The following is an 11183-nucleotide window of genomic DNA, read 5'->3' on the forward strand; positions in this document are numbered from 1 at the left end:
CCGTTTACTGGTGTTAAATCAATACTTGTTACGGTAATAATCGTCAAGTGTTTACCGATTCGCGACAATGTGTAAATAATTGAAATTCTCCATCTGTTTAAACAATTGCTAGGGTATCAGGCCAACTAAACATTGTTTTTAATGACGTTTTTGAACGCTGATTTGCGTCATGGGGAATGTTGTTGGATTGGTTACCTTCATTTCTTAACCGCGATTAGTAATTTTATTGCTTACAGATTAATTTTCTAGTCGATGCAACTTGGGACAAAAAATACGCAAGACGAATAGAGGATAAATAGTTCATGAATGCTTCTACAATACGTTTCACTTTTTTTTTAGTTAGGAGGAAATTTAGTTTTTGCACCATACAATGAATACCGAAGGGAGAAAGTTCATCAAATTCCCAAATTGACTTTTTACATGCAGTAGAATTTTTTGAGGATGTAAAATGCACATTTTGGTACCAAAATGGATTTTATTTATTTGTTTATATTGTACAGAAGATTTTTACACTCGGCTTGGGTACAGCATCTGGAATAAAATTAAAGAGTTCAGTTTACGGACATGTCATTAAAGAAAATCTTAATGTTTTATGAATATTAAAGAAAATAATTTTATAGATTAAAAACACAAGACACATAATTAAAACGAATAGAATCGCATTTGAAAATGAGCCAATGCTCCAAAAAAGTTTCTCACAATTTTGACAAAAATTACCCACAAATTTTGAACATTTTTTCAAAGCATTGCTAAGTAACTTTTTGATCATTGGGATTTAAATGTTGTCGATGTGTGGAAAATTTCATTCATCTTTGGAGCTTTTGCGATATTATAGTACATATACGTACAATCCTAATGCGGTGTCCCATGGCCTTAGCAGGTAAATTCCTCTTGAACTTGGCGCGAACAGATCCGCTAGTTCCATGGGGACGAGTAACCTTTCCCCAAATAGCACGCACCTTAGACTTCTTGGTTGTTTTGCCGGGAACAGGGGTCTTGTTCTTGGCCTGAAAACGATCATGATTTGTGATAACTTTGAATTAAACTGCTGCCACGTGAGCTCACACGTCATTATTCAATAAACTAATTTATTAGTAATTCTCATATATTTTTCGTTTCTTAATTTTATTTATTAACACGTTTTTCTAAATTGTGGCAAATTAAATTAAGTGACAGTGCCATAAGAATATATACTGTGTTGTGATAAAGTAATACGTTGTGAAATGGAGCTCATTTGGAAGATACACTTGGGGATCGTAGATGGAGGTAAGAATAATTTTACAAGCTTTATAAACCATGTTTATCTTTTGTAATAACCATGCAGATTAAAATCAAAATTTCTGAAATTTTATCATAACAAATCAAGATTTTGTAATAATATCGTTGAACAAGATTAAACTCAAGTTTCCAATTCGAAAAGTTATGCTAAATTTAAATTACTTATGCACTACAAGACACGTTGTGTATCATTAATGTGTCGAACAAAAATGGATAATTACTACACACGACAAATTTGATTGACTCTGACAACTTTTTCGACTAAGTTTTTCTAATGCAAATATGGATCTGAATTTAAGGAATTGAAGCTTCGAAGCAGATTTTGAAACAACATAGCTATAGTATCAGTTCCTCTATGTCATTTTAATAATTGAATTTACATTCAGACTGATCATAATATCAACATTATGTGATAGAAAGTTTCAGTCACACAAATCGATTTTTGGTTAAGAATGTACACAAGGTAGGCAGTTTCATATTCCAAAGTTGCGGAATTCTTGAAGAATAGAGTAAGAGTTAACGAGTCTATTTACCTTGTATACATAGACACAACGTTTACCGACGTAGAAATCTGAATCAGGCTTGACACGAGCGCCTTCGATTCTCAGTAGAGCCGTGTGTTCATGTTGGTTACGGAGTCCACGCCTGTAGCCAGTGAAAATAGCTTTGGCATAGAGACGTCCATGCCTCTTGAAGGGTCGCTTTTTAAGAGGGACTGGTTCAGCAGCCTTCTCCTTTGGCTTTTTTGCCACTTTGGGCTTTGCTTTTGCTGCTGCGTCTGCCATATCTGTAAAAACGTAAAAATGTTATCCACTGAAAGCAGGACTACGACTTTGTACTCTTTTTTCCTCTACATTAACGTCGGATGGAAGATTTCGAACAGTTGTATTTTGTCAAGTGATCATAAACGTCCAACATCGGATGATCGAAACAGACGCGATACGAAGATGTATTATATATTTCTTAAAAACGAGGATCTAACAAGTTCGAAGACAGAACTTTTAGGTTAGGCAACCAGCATCGGCTTCTACAGACGTGTGGAGACAAGTTTTCAGTTTGTCGCAATGAATTTGCTTGAAAAGTGAATTTAATCGAATACAAAAGATCATGTCACTCTCAGTTATCGACAGTATTTATTGTTAAAATAAGCAACATGCTTTTGTTGTCAACTGTGGCGTTTGATCATACGAGACAGCCCGGAATTATCCGTTTCAATCCACCCGAAATATGTGAAATTTAAACCAGCTTACGATCGAAAGAAACTACGAAGAAGCTTATTCACGAATTCTCACTTATATTTCAAATATTTTACATCTAGTTAAGATTATTTTTAACGTTAAATATGGGAGTTAGGAGGTGCGGAACGTACCGGATGTGTAACGCGGATAAAAAGAAACAGGAAGTCAGATCCCTCTGGTGGTGTAATTTTACAATGCAGCCAGCTACGTGAACCAACGTTCTTTTTTACCGACAGTTCAGAAACATTTATCATGCGGCTATTCGAATTAGTGGCGCGAATACGATGCTGGATTTGTTTACGATTTTATTTTCGATTCATTCTCAACTGGACAAGCTCCCGTTTATCATGATCTTCAATTACACCGGGCGTGAAAAATATCTTATCATCATTACAGCAATCGGACCATGTAAGGCTTAATCAAAAGCCAAAGAATTAGAAAACTTGTACAGCGTTGTGATAGGGCACATAAAATATGGCGTCAAAAACATAGATTGTAGTGTGAAAACAATAATTATTCTTGATGAAAAATATTCTATCGAATGTAATTATTCCGATTTTCTTGATTTCATTCTTAAAAAATTTATTACTCAGGTTTTATTGTGAATTTGTAGGATGCGTTATGATCTTTGTTGAATTTTCATGGTTTAGCATTTACATGTATTTCAAATAATTTAAAACAATTTCGCAGAGGGTATATCTTTGGCAGTTTCTAAATGTTTTTAAAAACGACAGTAATGAAGTATAATCCGTCTTTCATGATGATATACGACAAAATCCATTGGCGAGAACATAATATTTTGAAAATATAAAATATTTTATTTATTCACAAAATATAACAGCCGAATGATTCCATTTTAACAATTTATACATCGTATTATTTACAAGTATCCGCGACGAATTTGTGATTAATATATCTTGAACGAATTTTCGAACAGTTGAGCCAAGTCTTCTTCCGATTGTTCACGGGGTGCCAATTTCGTGATGCGATGCTATAACAAAAAAAAAATCAGCCGTGTTATATTCATTGTTTCATTGCTACATTGCATTATCCTAAAATACTAAATCCGTTTTATAGCTTTCGTGCATTGTACCTGGTAGTGGACATATATATTACCTCAAAGATAAAAGTAATTCATGCAAATTGGTCAATAAAATTTCCTTCAGGCATAACATCGAAATTATCAGAAAGTGCATTTCGCTGTTTAAAATTTTCAGGTCTTTTGGCCGAAAACATGCTCTGCAAAAATTTTATCCAACGATAGTTGTATCTCACTTTTCTGCAATAATTACCTGGGGTAGCGTGCCTTGCACCATTCTCGGTATATCGTCTTTGAGAAACCCGAGTTCCTCGAGTCCGTTTTCGACTTTCATGACTCGCATATACTCTCGCACCGTATCTGCAAGTATTTGACCAGCATCCTCCTTTTTCGCATTCGTTACGTCAGTTCCCAAGAGTTGCGCGGCCTCCAAGTGCCTGTCTGGACAAGATTTTCCGGTGAACGCGAATACTGCTGGGGCGGAAATTACGACCGAAAGACCATGCGGAATGATGGGATGATCTTTGGTGTATCCCTGTGAATAATATAATATATTAACAAGGACATGTGTGCATTCTGAATCTTTGAATTGATGATTTCAAGAAGAACGAAATTTTATTGTTACACTTATTGAAACGCTATGACAATCTAATCATTTAACGTGAGAAGATTGTTATATCTCTTTAATTACAGAATTCAATGAGTATAATTGTTAGCTGTTAATCTATACAATTGAAAATAAGGTTCGTCATTAATTGAGCTTGAATCTTCATTCATACCATTGATATTGTTCGGAATTTTTTAAAATTAGGGTTTTGTCCTACAAAGAGAAACGAATGGTAGAATGATTGCATGACTGGAAATTTCAACTGCGGTTAGAGAATGTTTTGGATACATCAATCGATTCCTTACATCAAAATAAGCATTTCAATAAAATTATGAAAGAAGAAAATGATAATATGGAAACTTTTGGAAGGCATATGATCCGAAGTTTTTCAAAAACCTTTCACTATTAACAATTTTAAATTATTTCCACAATTAGCGAAATGGGAATGACAAATATTTATCAAATATTTTCCATTGACAAAAATACGTTGCACTAGTCTTGTAGAAATTATTTTCTCATCTTCACCCTGATTCGTTTAAACCGACCACTAGCTGACTAAAATCATTAACCTTTATGAAACTTTGACCAAACATGCAAATATCGGTCGGTTTACCTCTGGCTGAAATTTCCGAACATTGCCACTGATGGCGTACGACAATCCATGGCAAAGGTGAACTCCGGCATTGCCAAACCCTACGCCAGCCATGGTGCTAGCCAAGTGCATACTGCTCCTGGCTTCGACGTCGTCCGGGTTGTAAACGGCCCTCTTGAAGTACTTCTGCATGACCTGAAGGGCGTAGCGAGCCCAGACGTCACTGACGGGATTTTGGCCCTGATAAGCGGGCCTGAGAATGGGATTGGTGGGACAGGGCGTTCGTTCGGTGTAATGAATCGCGGTGAAAGACTCAAGAGCGTGGCAGAGGACGTCGAATCCGGAGTAGGCGCAGACCCGTTCAGGCAAGGTCAGGGTGTGCAGGGGGTCGATCATCCCCAAGGTCGGTCTTATGGCTCTGTTCGCAATTCCCGTCTTGGCCTTGAGCGGTCTGTAATCAAAGATTGAGACGCCGGTGGTCTCGGACCCGGTACCGGATGTCGTTGGTACTGCAATCAGGGGCTTCAGGGTCACCCGAACCGGGTTCCCCTTGCCGATCGGCGCGTTCACGTAGTCCAGAAACTCGGCTTCTGGGTCTGAGGCGTAGAGATTGGCAGCCTTGCATGTATCGATTACCGATCCACCACCGACCGCGATGTACGCGTCGTACTTCCCCGCCTTAGCGAATTTCGTCGCGTCCTGGATACTCTCCTCGGTTGGTTCCACTCTAACCTTGTCATAGAGGTCGAAACTTACACCGTGCTTCGCCAGACTGTCCAGCGCAGCTTTCACTGGCGACAGGCTGATCAAGTTCGAGTCCGTCATCAGGCACACCCGCTTTGCACCTAGGTTTTGCATGTCCATTCCGAGCTCTCGCGTCACTCCGAGACCGTATCTTATCGTCGAACAGGCCATCTGTAATCATTTTCAAACTTCCCAAGGTGCTATTCTTCGATTCTCTACAGGATGTTGAAATTTCGTGTTGGAAGTAAAATGGAATGTCAATTTCTTGAAATGGTATACATATAACAGGGGGGGTATGTTAATTAAACGATCTTCCTGAAGAGTATACCTAATCATGCATGCAAATCCAAGAGAACATCCGAAGCCTGATCAGTTAGAAAATAAATAACAAAATGATTGATCTTGATATTTGCTCCTTATATAGAGCAGTACATACACACCTCAAACGCGTATTCCTTCGAAGGAGCAGTTGTGGAAGCCGTGCTCTGGAGACTTCCATGGTTGTGTTGTACTCCATATCCTCCTGGGTTTGCATGAGCGGGGCACTTGCATCTGTGCAAAACATTTGACAATGATTAGAACTATGCTTAAGTACTCTAGTGGAAATCAGTGCTTCTCGTAGCACCCATCCCTTTACTGTATTTACGTATATAACGAAGTGCCTGACATATGCCTGATCATTCAAAGTTGGTTAATACATATGTATTATCCGATGACTCGAGCACTTGCGTAACTCATGTATGTTTAACATCACGTCATTACAGTCAGTGACCAGCCATATCTGTTTATTATGCGGCAGTAACTCGACTTATGCGCTACTCGGCTCACTAAAACTTTATTCTTACTAACATCTACAATTGAACTGCATAATCGTTCGGTGGACACTAATGTCAGCTATATCGTATATTGAGAAGCCATTTTTTGAAAACTGTTTTTGAAATGCGTAATCGTAGTTGCAAACGTAACCGTAGTCCAAAACTTTGCAGCATGCAGAATGCATATTGGACTCGGTAGCAATGGATGTAGGTATTGAGAATTTCTTGGATAATGTCATCTTTTTCATAAACGAGGGGGGAGGGGGGGGGGGGGGGGGAGTCATTACCAAATGACCCTTGGAAGATGTCATCGTTACAAAAACTGAAGCGTTACTAAAAATTTCAGACGCTTCTACTGGTACATAATTTTTTTATCGTCGAATTCTAATTTAAAAACGATATCTTTGAGCACTAATGCAATCATGCATACGTGATTTTTCAAGCTTTACCTTATCAGGCATTCGGACTGATTAGAGCATATCAAGTTAATTTTTCAACGATTCCGTATACTTGGAACTCCATGTGAAATACTGATTGGGGGGCTGGTATGGCGTGTATCAAAGCATTATAAACGTCACGTACATGCCTGTGTACGTTAAATAACAATCACGGCCTCGAATAAGTCCATTCTGGCATTTGAATATAATATGTACTGAGGCTCATGTGTTGGAGAAGCCACCTTAACTATGATAAAGTGCCCAAGATACTATTAGTATAAGAGAATCTTTATTAATTCATATCTCCTAAACTATTCGTGATGAGTGTAAACAGTATAGGATCTTTTTTACACAATAGCTATATCTTAGGGAAAAAAATAGTCGCATTGAAAAATCTTTTAAAATTGAAACTTTGGATTTTTCAAAGTGTATATCCTCCCACAATTTTCAAAATTTTTAGCCGAAATTTGGTGCTCAGACACTGTTTATTCTTCCGAACAGTCGATCCTTTCAGATTCTTGATATCTTGTTTCGGGTCGTGTGTACAAAATCGACCAGGGTCAAATAATTTTTTTCTCGTCGAGAGCTTTAGGTATGTTTTTTGAAACCCGAAACAGTATTCAGAAAAAAATTTACAGCCATCTGTGATCTATAGTTCTGGTAGCTACTTTGGTCGATGAACCCCCCCCCCCAGTAGACTGGTAAACGAGTGAATTTTTTTTTAAACTAAAAACATTATCACGTAGTATAAAATTATAAGTCTTAAAGTCATAAAGTCTTGTCTAAAATAATGCGATTTATTATGAACGGTTGACCGAAAGAGCAATAACTCCTAGACGTAGAAAAGTCTTATTGGTGCAAGACGAATGAACTGTCCATAGATAAAGGTTGTATCCTATCGGGTTACAGGGTCAGTGTGCCAAAAATGTTGCAAGTTAAAGTTTTACTCGAATTACATGCTTTGCATTTTGGCATAGTCGATATGAAAATGCTTGTACGGTCTTATGTGTGGTGGCCGTCACTAGATCGAGAAATAAAAGAAATAAGCGAATCATGTAAGGAGTGCATTGGCTTGAGAAAAAAGCCACAACGAGTTTTTTCGACCCCTTGGCCCTGGCCTGATTAATTTTGGTTACGCATACATAGTGATTTTCTAGGTCCTTTTTACGGGAAAAATGTACTTACTAGTAGTCGATGCACATGCAAAGTGGTCAGAGATTTTCTACATGGGTAATAACACCAAAGTTGAGAAAGTAATTAATAAATTCAAGGAATCGTTCGCTCGTTACGGGCTTCCGTTACACTTAGTGACTGATAATGGAACGCAATTTACGAATGCGGAATTCAATGAATTTGTTTAAAAATGTGGACTTAAGCATAGTTTTTCACCGCTCTACAACCCTGCGACTAACGGGGCCGCTGAAAATTTTGGAGGGATATTCAAGAATAAAGTTGAAAAAATAGTTAAGTCAGGTAAAACTGTAGAACAGGCTATAAATTTATTCCTGTTTGATCGTAGAACAATTGAACATTGTACTACTTGGCCGTACCCCGGCGTATTTGGTTTATAAGAAAGAAATTCGTACGAGATTTAACCTACTAAAACCTGAAACAGCTGCAGTGATAGAAGAAAAACAGTTCAAACAAGCTTCAAAATGCCATGCTAGAAGAGATTTTCTTTTTAACGAACGTATCGTAGAGAGGCAAAAATTGTACGGAAGTTATCTCCCGTTACTTATTTGGTTGACATTGCGCCCAATGTAATTAAAAAGCGGCATATAAATCAGATTGTGAAGTTAAATAAGCGGCAAAATATATCTGATCACGTAAATGAACGTGAATGTGATGAAAATACGAATGGCTTACACGCCGAAGAGAGAGATTGAAGGTTTGACGCACCACAATCTTTTGAAATTAAGGAAATTGTAGTGTATCGAATGTATACAATCAAGTATGCGAGTAATGTGCGATATATGGTACGTGTAGCCCTCAGTTTGCCGTGTGGTTTCAGCCAACCTAGAGCTAGTCTTATGCCTACGTCATATATGTATTCAATGCTAATAAATATAATACTTAAACTGTATAGCGTGCTCGTTACTAAACATAGACATTACAATTAAAATAACCAACAATGTGACTAAAGACTGACGTGTTTTGATTTTGTCAAACTAGGTATAATCCCGAAGTGGGGGATGAAGATGGAAGGAGTTGCGAAATAGCACGATGCGCAGCCGTTGGTATCGGGCAGTTTACACGGTAAGCTTCTACTGTATCTTCGAATACGCCTGAGATGTATGCATGCGTGGCTTACAAGATGCGAGTGAGCATACGACAGGTGGTACAAAATAAAATGACCAGCGTCGACTTGTCAGTGGTTCTACACTCCTCAGGAACGATTTTATACGATAACTTACGATTGAGAAGAGATGACTTGCAATAGATCCACGACGCGCCTTCTTCGCAGCATTTTATCCGTATTTAAGCTAACAAGTCTAATAGTTCAAAAGTACCTCGATCAGGTCGGATCTGACTTCCGTGAAAACCGGAAATGAGCAGGAGGCGACACCGGGTAAACGCACTGGGGGTACTTGGAAACGAGGGCAAGATATAACCGATTCCAACTTCGAGGTTACTGAACCAGTTGGCCGAAGAAGCTGTTGTCAGCGAGCCCAGTATGAACTGGAGGGAGTACCACGGCAATGGCGCCAAGCGAACAGAGGCTTGGCCATGAAAGAGCGAGAGAGACAGTAGACATTGGTATTTTTGTCACTCTCCAACGAGGCCATGCCGTGTGTGATAAGCGGTGTTTGTGTTGGTATCACCGCATAGAGAGACGTACCTAACATCTAACTGTTTCATCCGCTACGCTGATAGGGTACTCCCGCCCTGTCCATACACCAGATGCCAGTGTCTATCAGTGCAGCCGGTTGTTTCGACTTTGCTGGCTCCGTTTAGTTCACCATATTATGTGACGGTGGGACCGACGAGCACCTGTGGGGCCTGGTAAAACCAGTTTCATGGTTGTACGATCAGAGATGTGTAACTGTTTTTCGTTAAGGAACGAAAAACAAGTCTAATTATTCCATCGCGTCCAGGTGCTGGGTAGTCACATCTGTAGCTTTATGATTACCGCATCGCCAACTCGTATAATGTCATCTTATATATATATATATATACACTTATTTTTAATCTCTTGAGATGATAGCGCGCGGACTCTTGTTTACCGCAATAGATTCGGCACAGCGTTGATGTTGAGATAACGTATCTGAAAAATCCTTCTACATCGTGTTTTCGCATGATGACGTATTGATCGTATCTTATATGTGTTCCCGCGACATGTTTTTCCGGGCTTTTATTACTGTTTTTTCACCATTTATCAAGAAGGGATTACGACATTTTCACTTAGCGGATAACACTGCAAGTTGTAAACAGTGTATAAATGTATACTTTATAATTGTAAATATCTATATAAGTCGCTGGTTTTGTTCATCTTTTCATTCAATCGTTGCAGCTGACGTTGAATACGATCAAAGAATACTGCCTACTCGTGATATATACTACAACGTCAGAGAGATCAGACGATATTAGGAAAGAGTTACAACAACTTTGCCTTTTGCGGGTAATTGTTTGCTGACTTTACACTCTAGAGTCAGCACAATCTTATTGGGATTTTCTAAACACGTGTGCATAACTTACCGACATGCAGGTGCAATCTTGGGTAGCTTCCATCAAACTTCTCCAAAACCGTATACCTAATGGAAATTCGTTTAAAATCTATGTTGACTGCATTTCGAAAAGTGTTTTGCTGTTCTGTGATTAAATTCCATATCATATTTAAGTTTGTTAAACAAAAATGATAATTATATTTGGACAAGAGTTACATGTAGAGTAGGTGCCTTGCACATTTTTTTTTGTCCTATTTTTTTTTTTTTATAATATGCACAAGTAAATGAAGATAAAAATTAAATAACCAGTCCAAAAATGAAACAGCAGCTCAATTTTTATAACTTTCAGGAGACTGTTCTACTTTTAATGAAACCGTTAATAAAACCGACAGACGAATCCGTTACACGAGTATAATGCAATTAGCGGAATGAACAATTTTTGTGTGATTTTACTCAACCGTTAGCATCCATTAATGTATTCCACTTGAACATACATTCCACATGAAATAAATTGAATATAAAAATGTTTAAAAATTTCCTTCTATCTGACGTTTCGCGACGACTACACATGTTTTTTTTTATATTTTAACAGCAGTTAACATTAATTCCAATATTTTTTTTCACATCCCAATTAGCTTACGATATTTAGTCAGTCGCAAAGAAATATTATTGGGAAAATTAATGCTTGTGTAGCCATATATCAGGTATCGAAATATTTATTTTAACAACACTAAAGCACGAATAATAACAAGAGAGGGTAAATAAATA

At 38.0% G+C, this 11183-nt stretch overlaps 2 protein-coding genes across 3 annotated transcripts; both read right to left on the reverse strand.

Moving 5' to 3' along the window:
- Window positions 1-455: 455 nt before the first annotated feature.
- On the reverse strand, window positions 456-2671 carry LOC124409719 (60S ribosomal protein L35a). Of its 2 annotated transcripts, none has more exons than XM_046887508.1 (4): window positions 2648-2671; window positions 1812-2065; window positions 849-1007; window positions 456-531 (listed from the first exon to the last, which is right to left on the reverse strand). In XM_046887508.1, the coding sequence occupies exons 2-4, from the start codon at window positions 2061-2063 to the stop codon at window positions 508-510; spliced, it is 435 nt and encodes a 144-aa protein (XP_046743464.1). In that variant the 5' UTR covers window positions 2064-2065; window positions 2648-2671; the 3' UTR covers window positions 456-507. The 2 variants fall into 2 exon arrangements, with proteins under 2 accessions (XP_046743464.1, XP_046743462.1); XM_046887506.1 differs by lacking the exon at window positions 2648-2671 and adding an exon at window positions 2575-2599.
- Window positions 2672-3313: 642 nt separating this feature from the next.
- On the reverse strand, window positions 3314-9433 carry LOC124409718 (hydroxyacid-oxoacid transhydrogenase, mitochondrial). The gene is made up of 5 exons (XM_046887505.1): window positions 9165-9433; window positions 5939-6050; window positions 4776-5669; window positions 3809-4090; window positions 3314-3507 (listed from the first exon to the last, which is right to left on the reverse strand). The coding sequence occupies exons 1-5, from the start codon at window positions 9215-9217 to the stop codon at window positions 3424-3426; spliced, it is 1425 nt and encodes a 474-aa protein (XP_046743461.1). The 5' UTR covers window positions 9218-9433; the 3' UTR covers window positions 3314-3423.
- Window positions 9434-11183: the final 1750 nt, after the last annotated feature.

The sequence above is a fragment of the Diprion similis genome, chromosome 8 (genome assembly GCF_021155765.1).
Source record: "Diprion similis isolate iyDipSimi1 chromosome 8, iyDipSimi1.1, whole genome shotgun sequence".
NCBI classification, from domain to species: domain Eukaryota; kingdom Metazoa; phylum Arthropoda; class Insecta; order Hymenoptera; family Diprionidae; genus Diprion; species Diprion similis.

Coding starts and splice junctions, on each gene's coding strand:
- LOC124409719 (XM_046887508.1), bottom strand. CDS start 2,063: ATGGCAGACGCAGCAGCAAAAGCAAAGCCCAAAGTGGCAAAAAAGCCA. Junction 1,008..1,811: donor GTTGTGTCTATGTATACAAG/GTAAATAGACTC, acceptor GATCGTTTTCAG/GCCAAGAACAAGACCCCTGT. Junction 532..848: donor TGGGACACCGCATTAGGATT/GTACGTATATGT, acceptor ATTTTATTCCAG/ATGCTGTACCCAAGCCGAGT.
- LOC124409718 (XM_046887505.1), bottom strand. CDS start 9,217: ATGCTGCGAAGAAGGCGCGTCGTGGATCTATTGCAAGTCATCTCTTCT. Junction 6,051..9,164: donor CAAGTCATCTCTTCTCAATC/GTAAGTTATCGT, acceptor TGTTTTGCACAG/ATGCAAGTGCCCCGCTCATG. Junction 4,091..4,775: donor TTCGGAAATTTCAGCCAGAG/GTAAACCGACCG, acceptor TATTATTCACAG/GGATACACCAAAGATCATCC.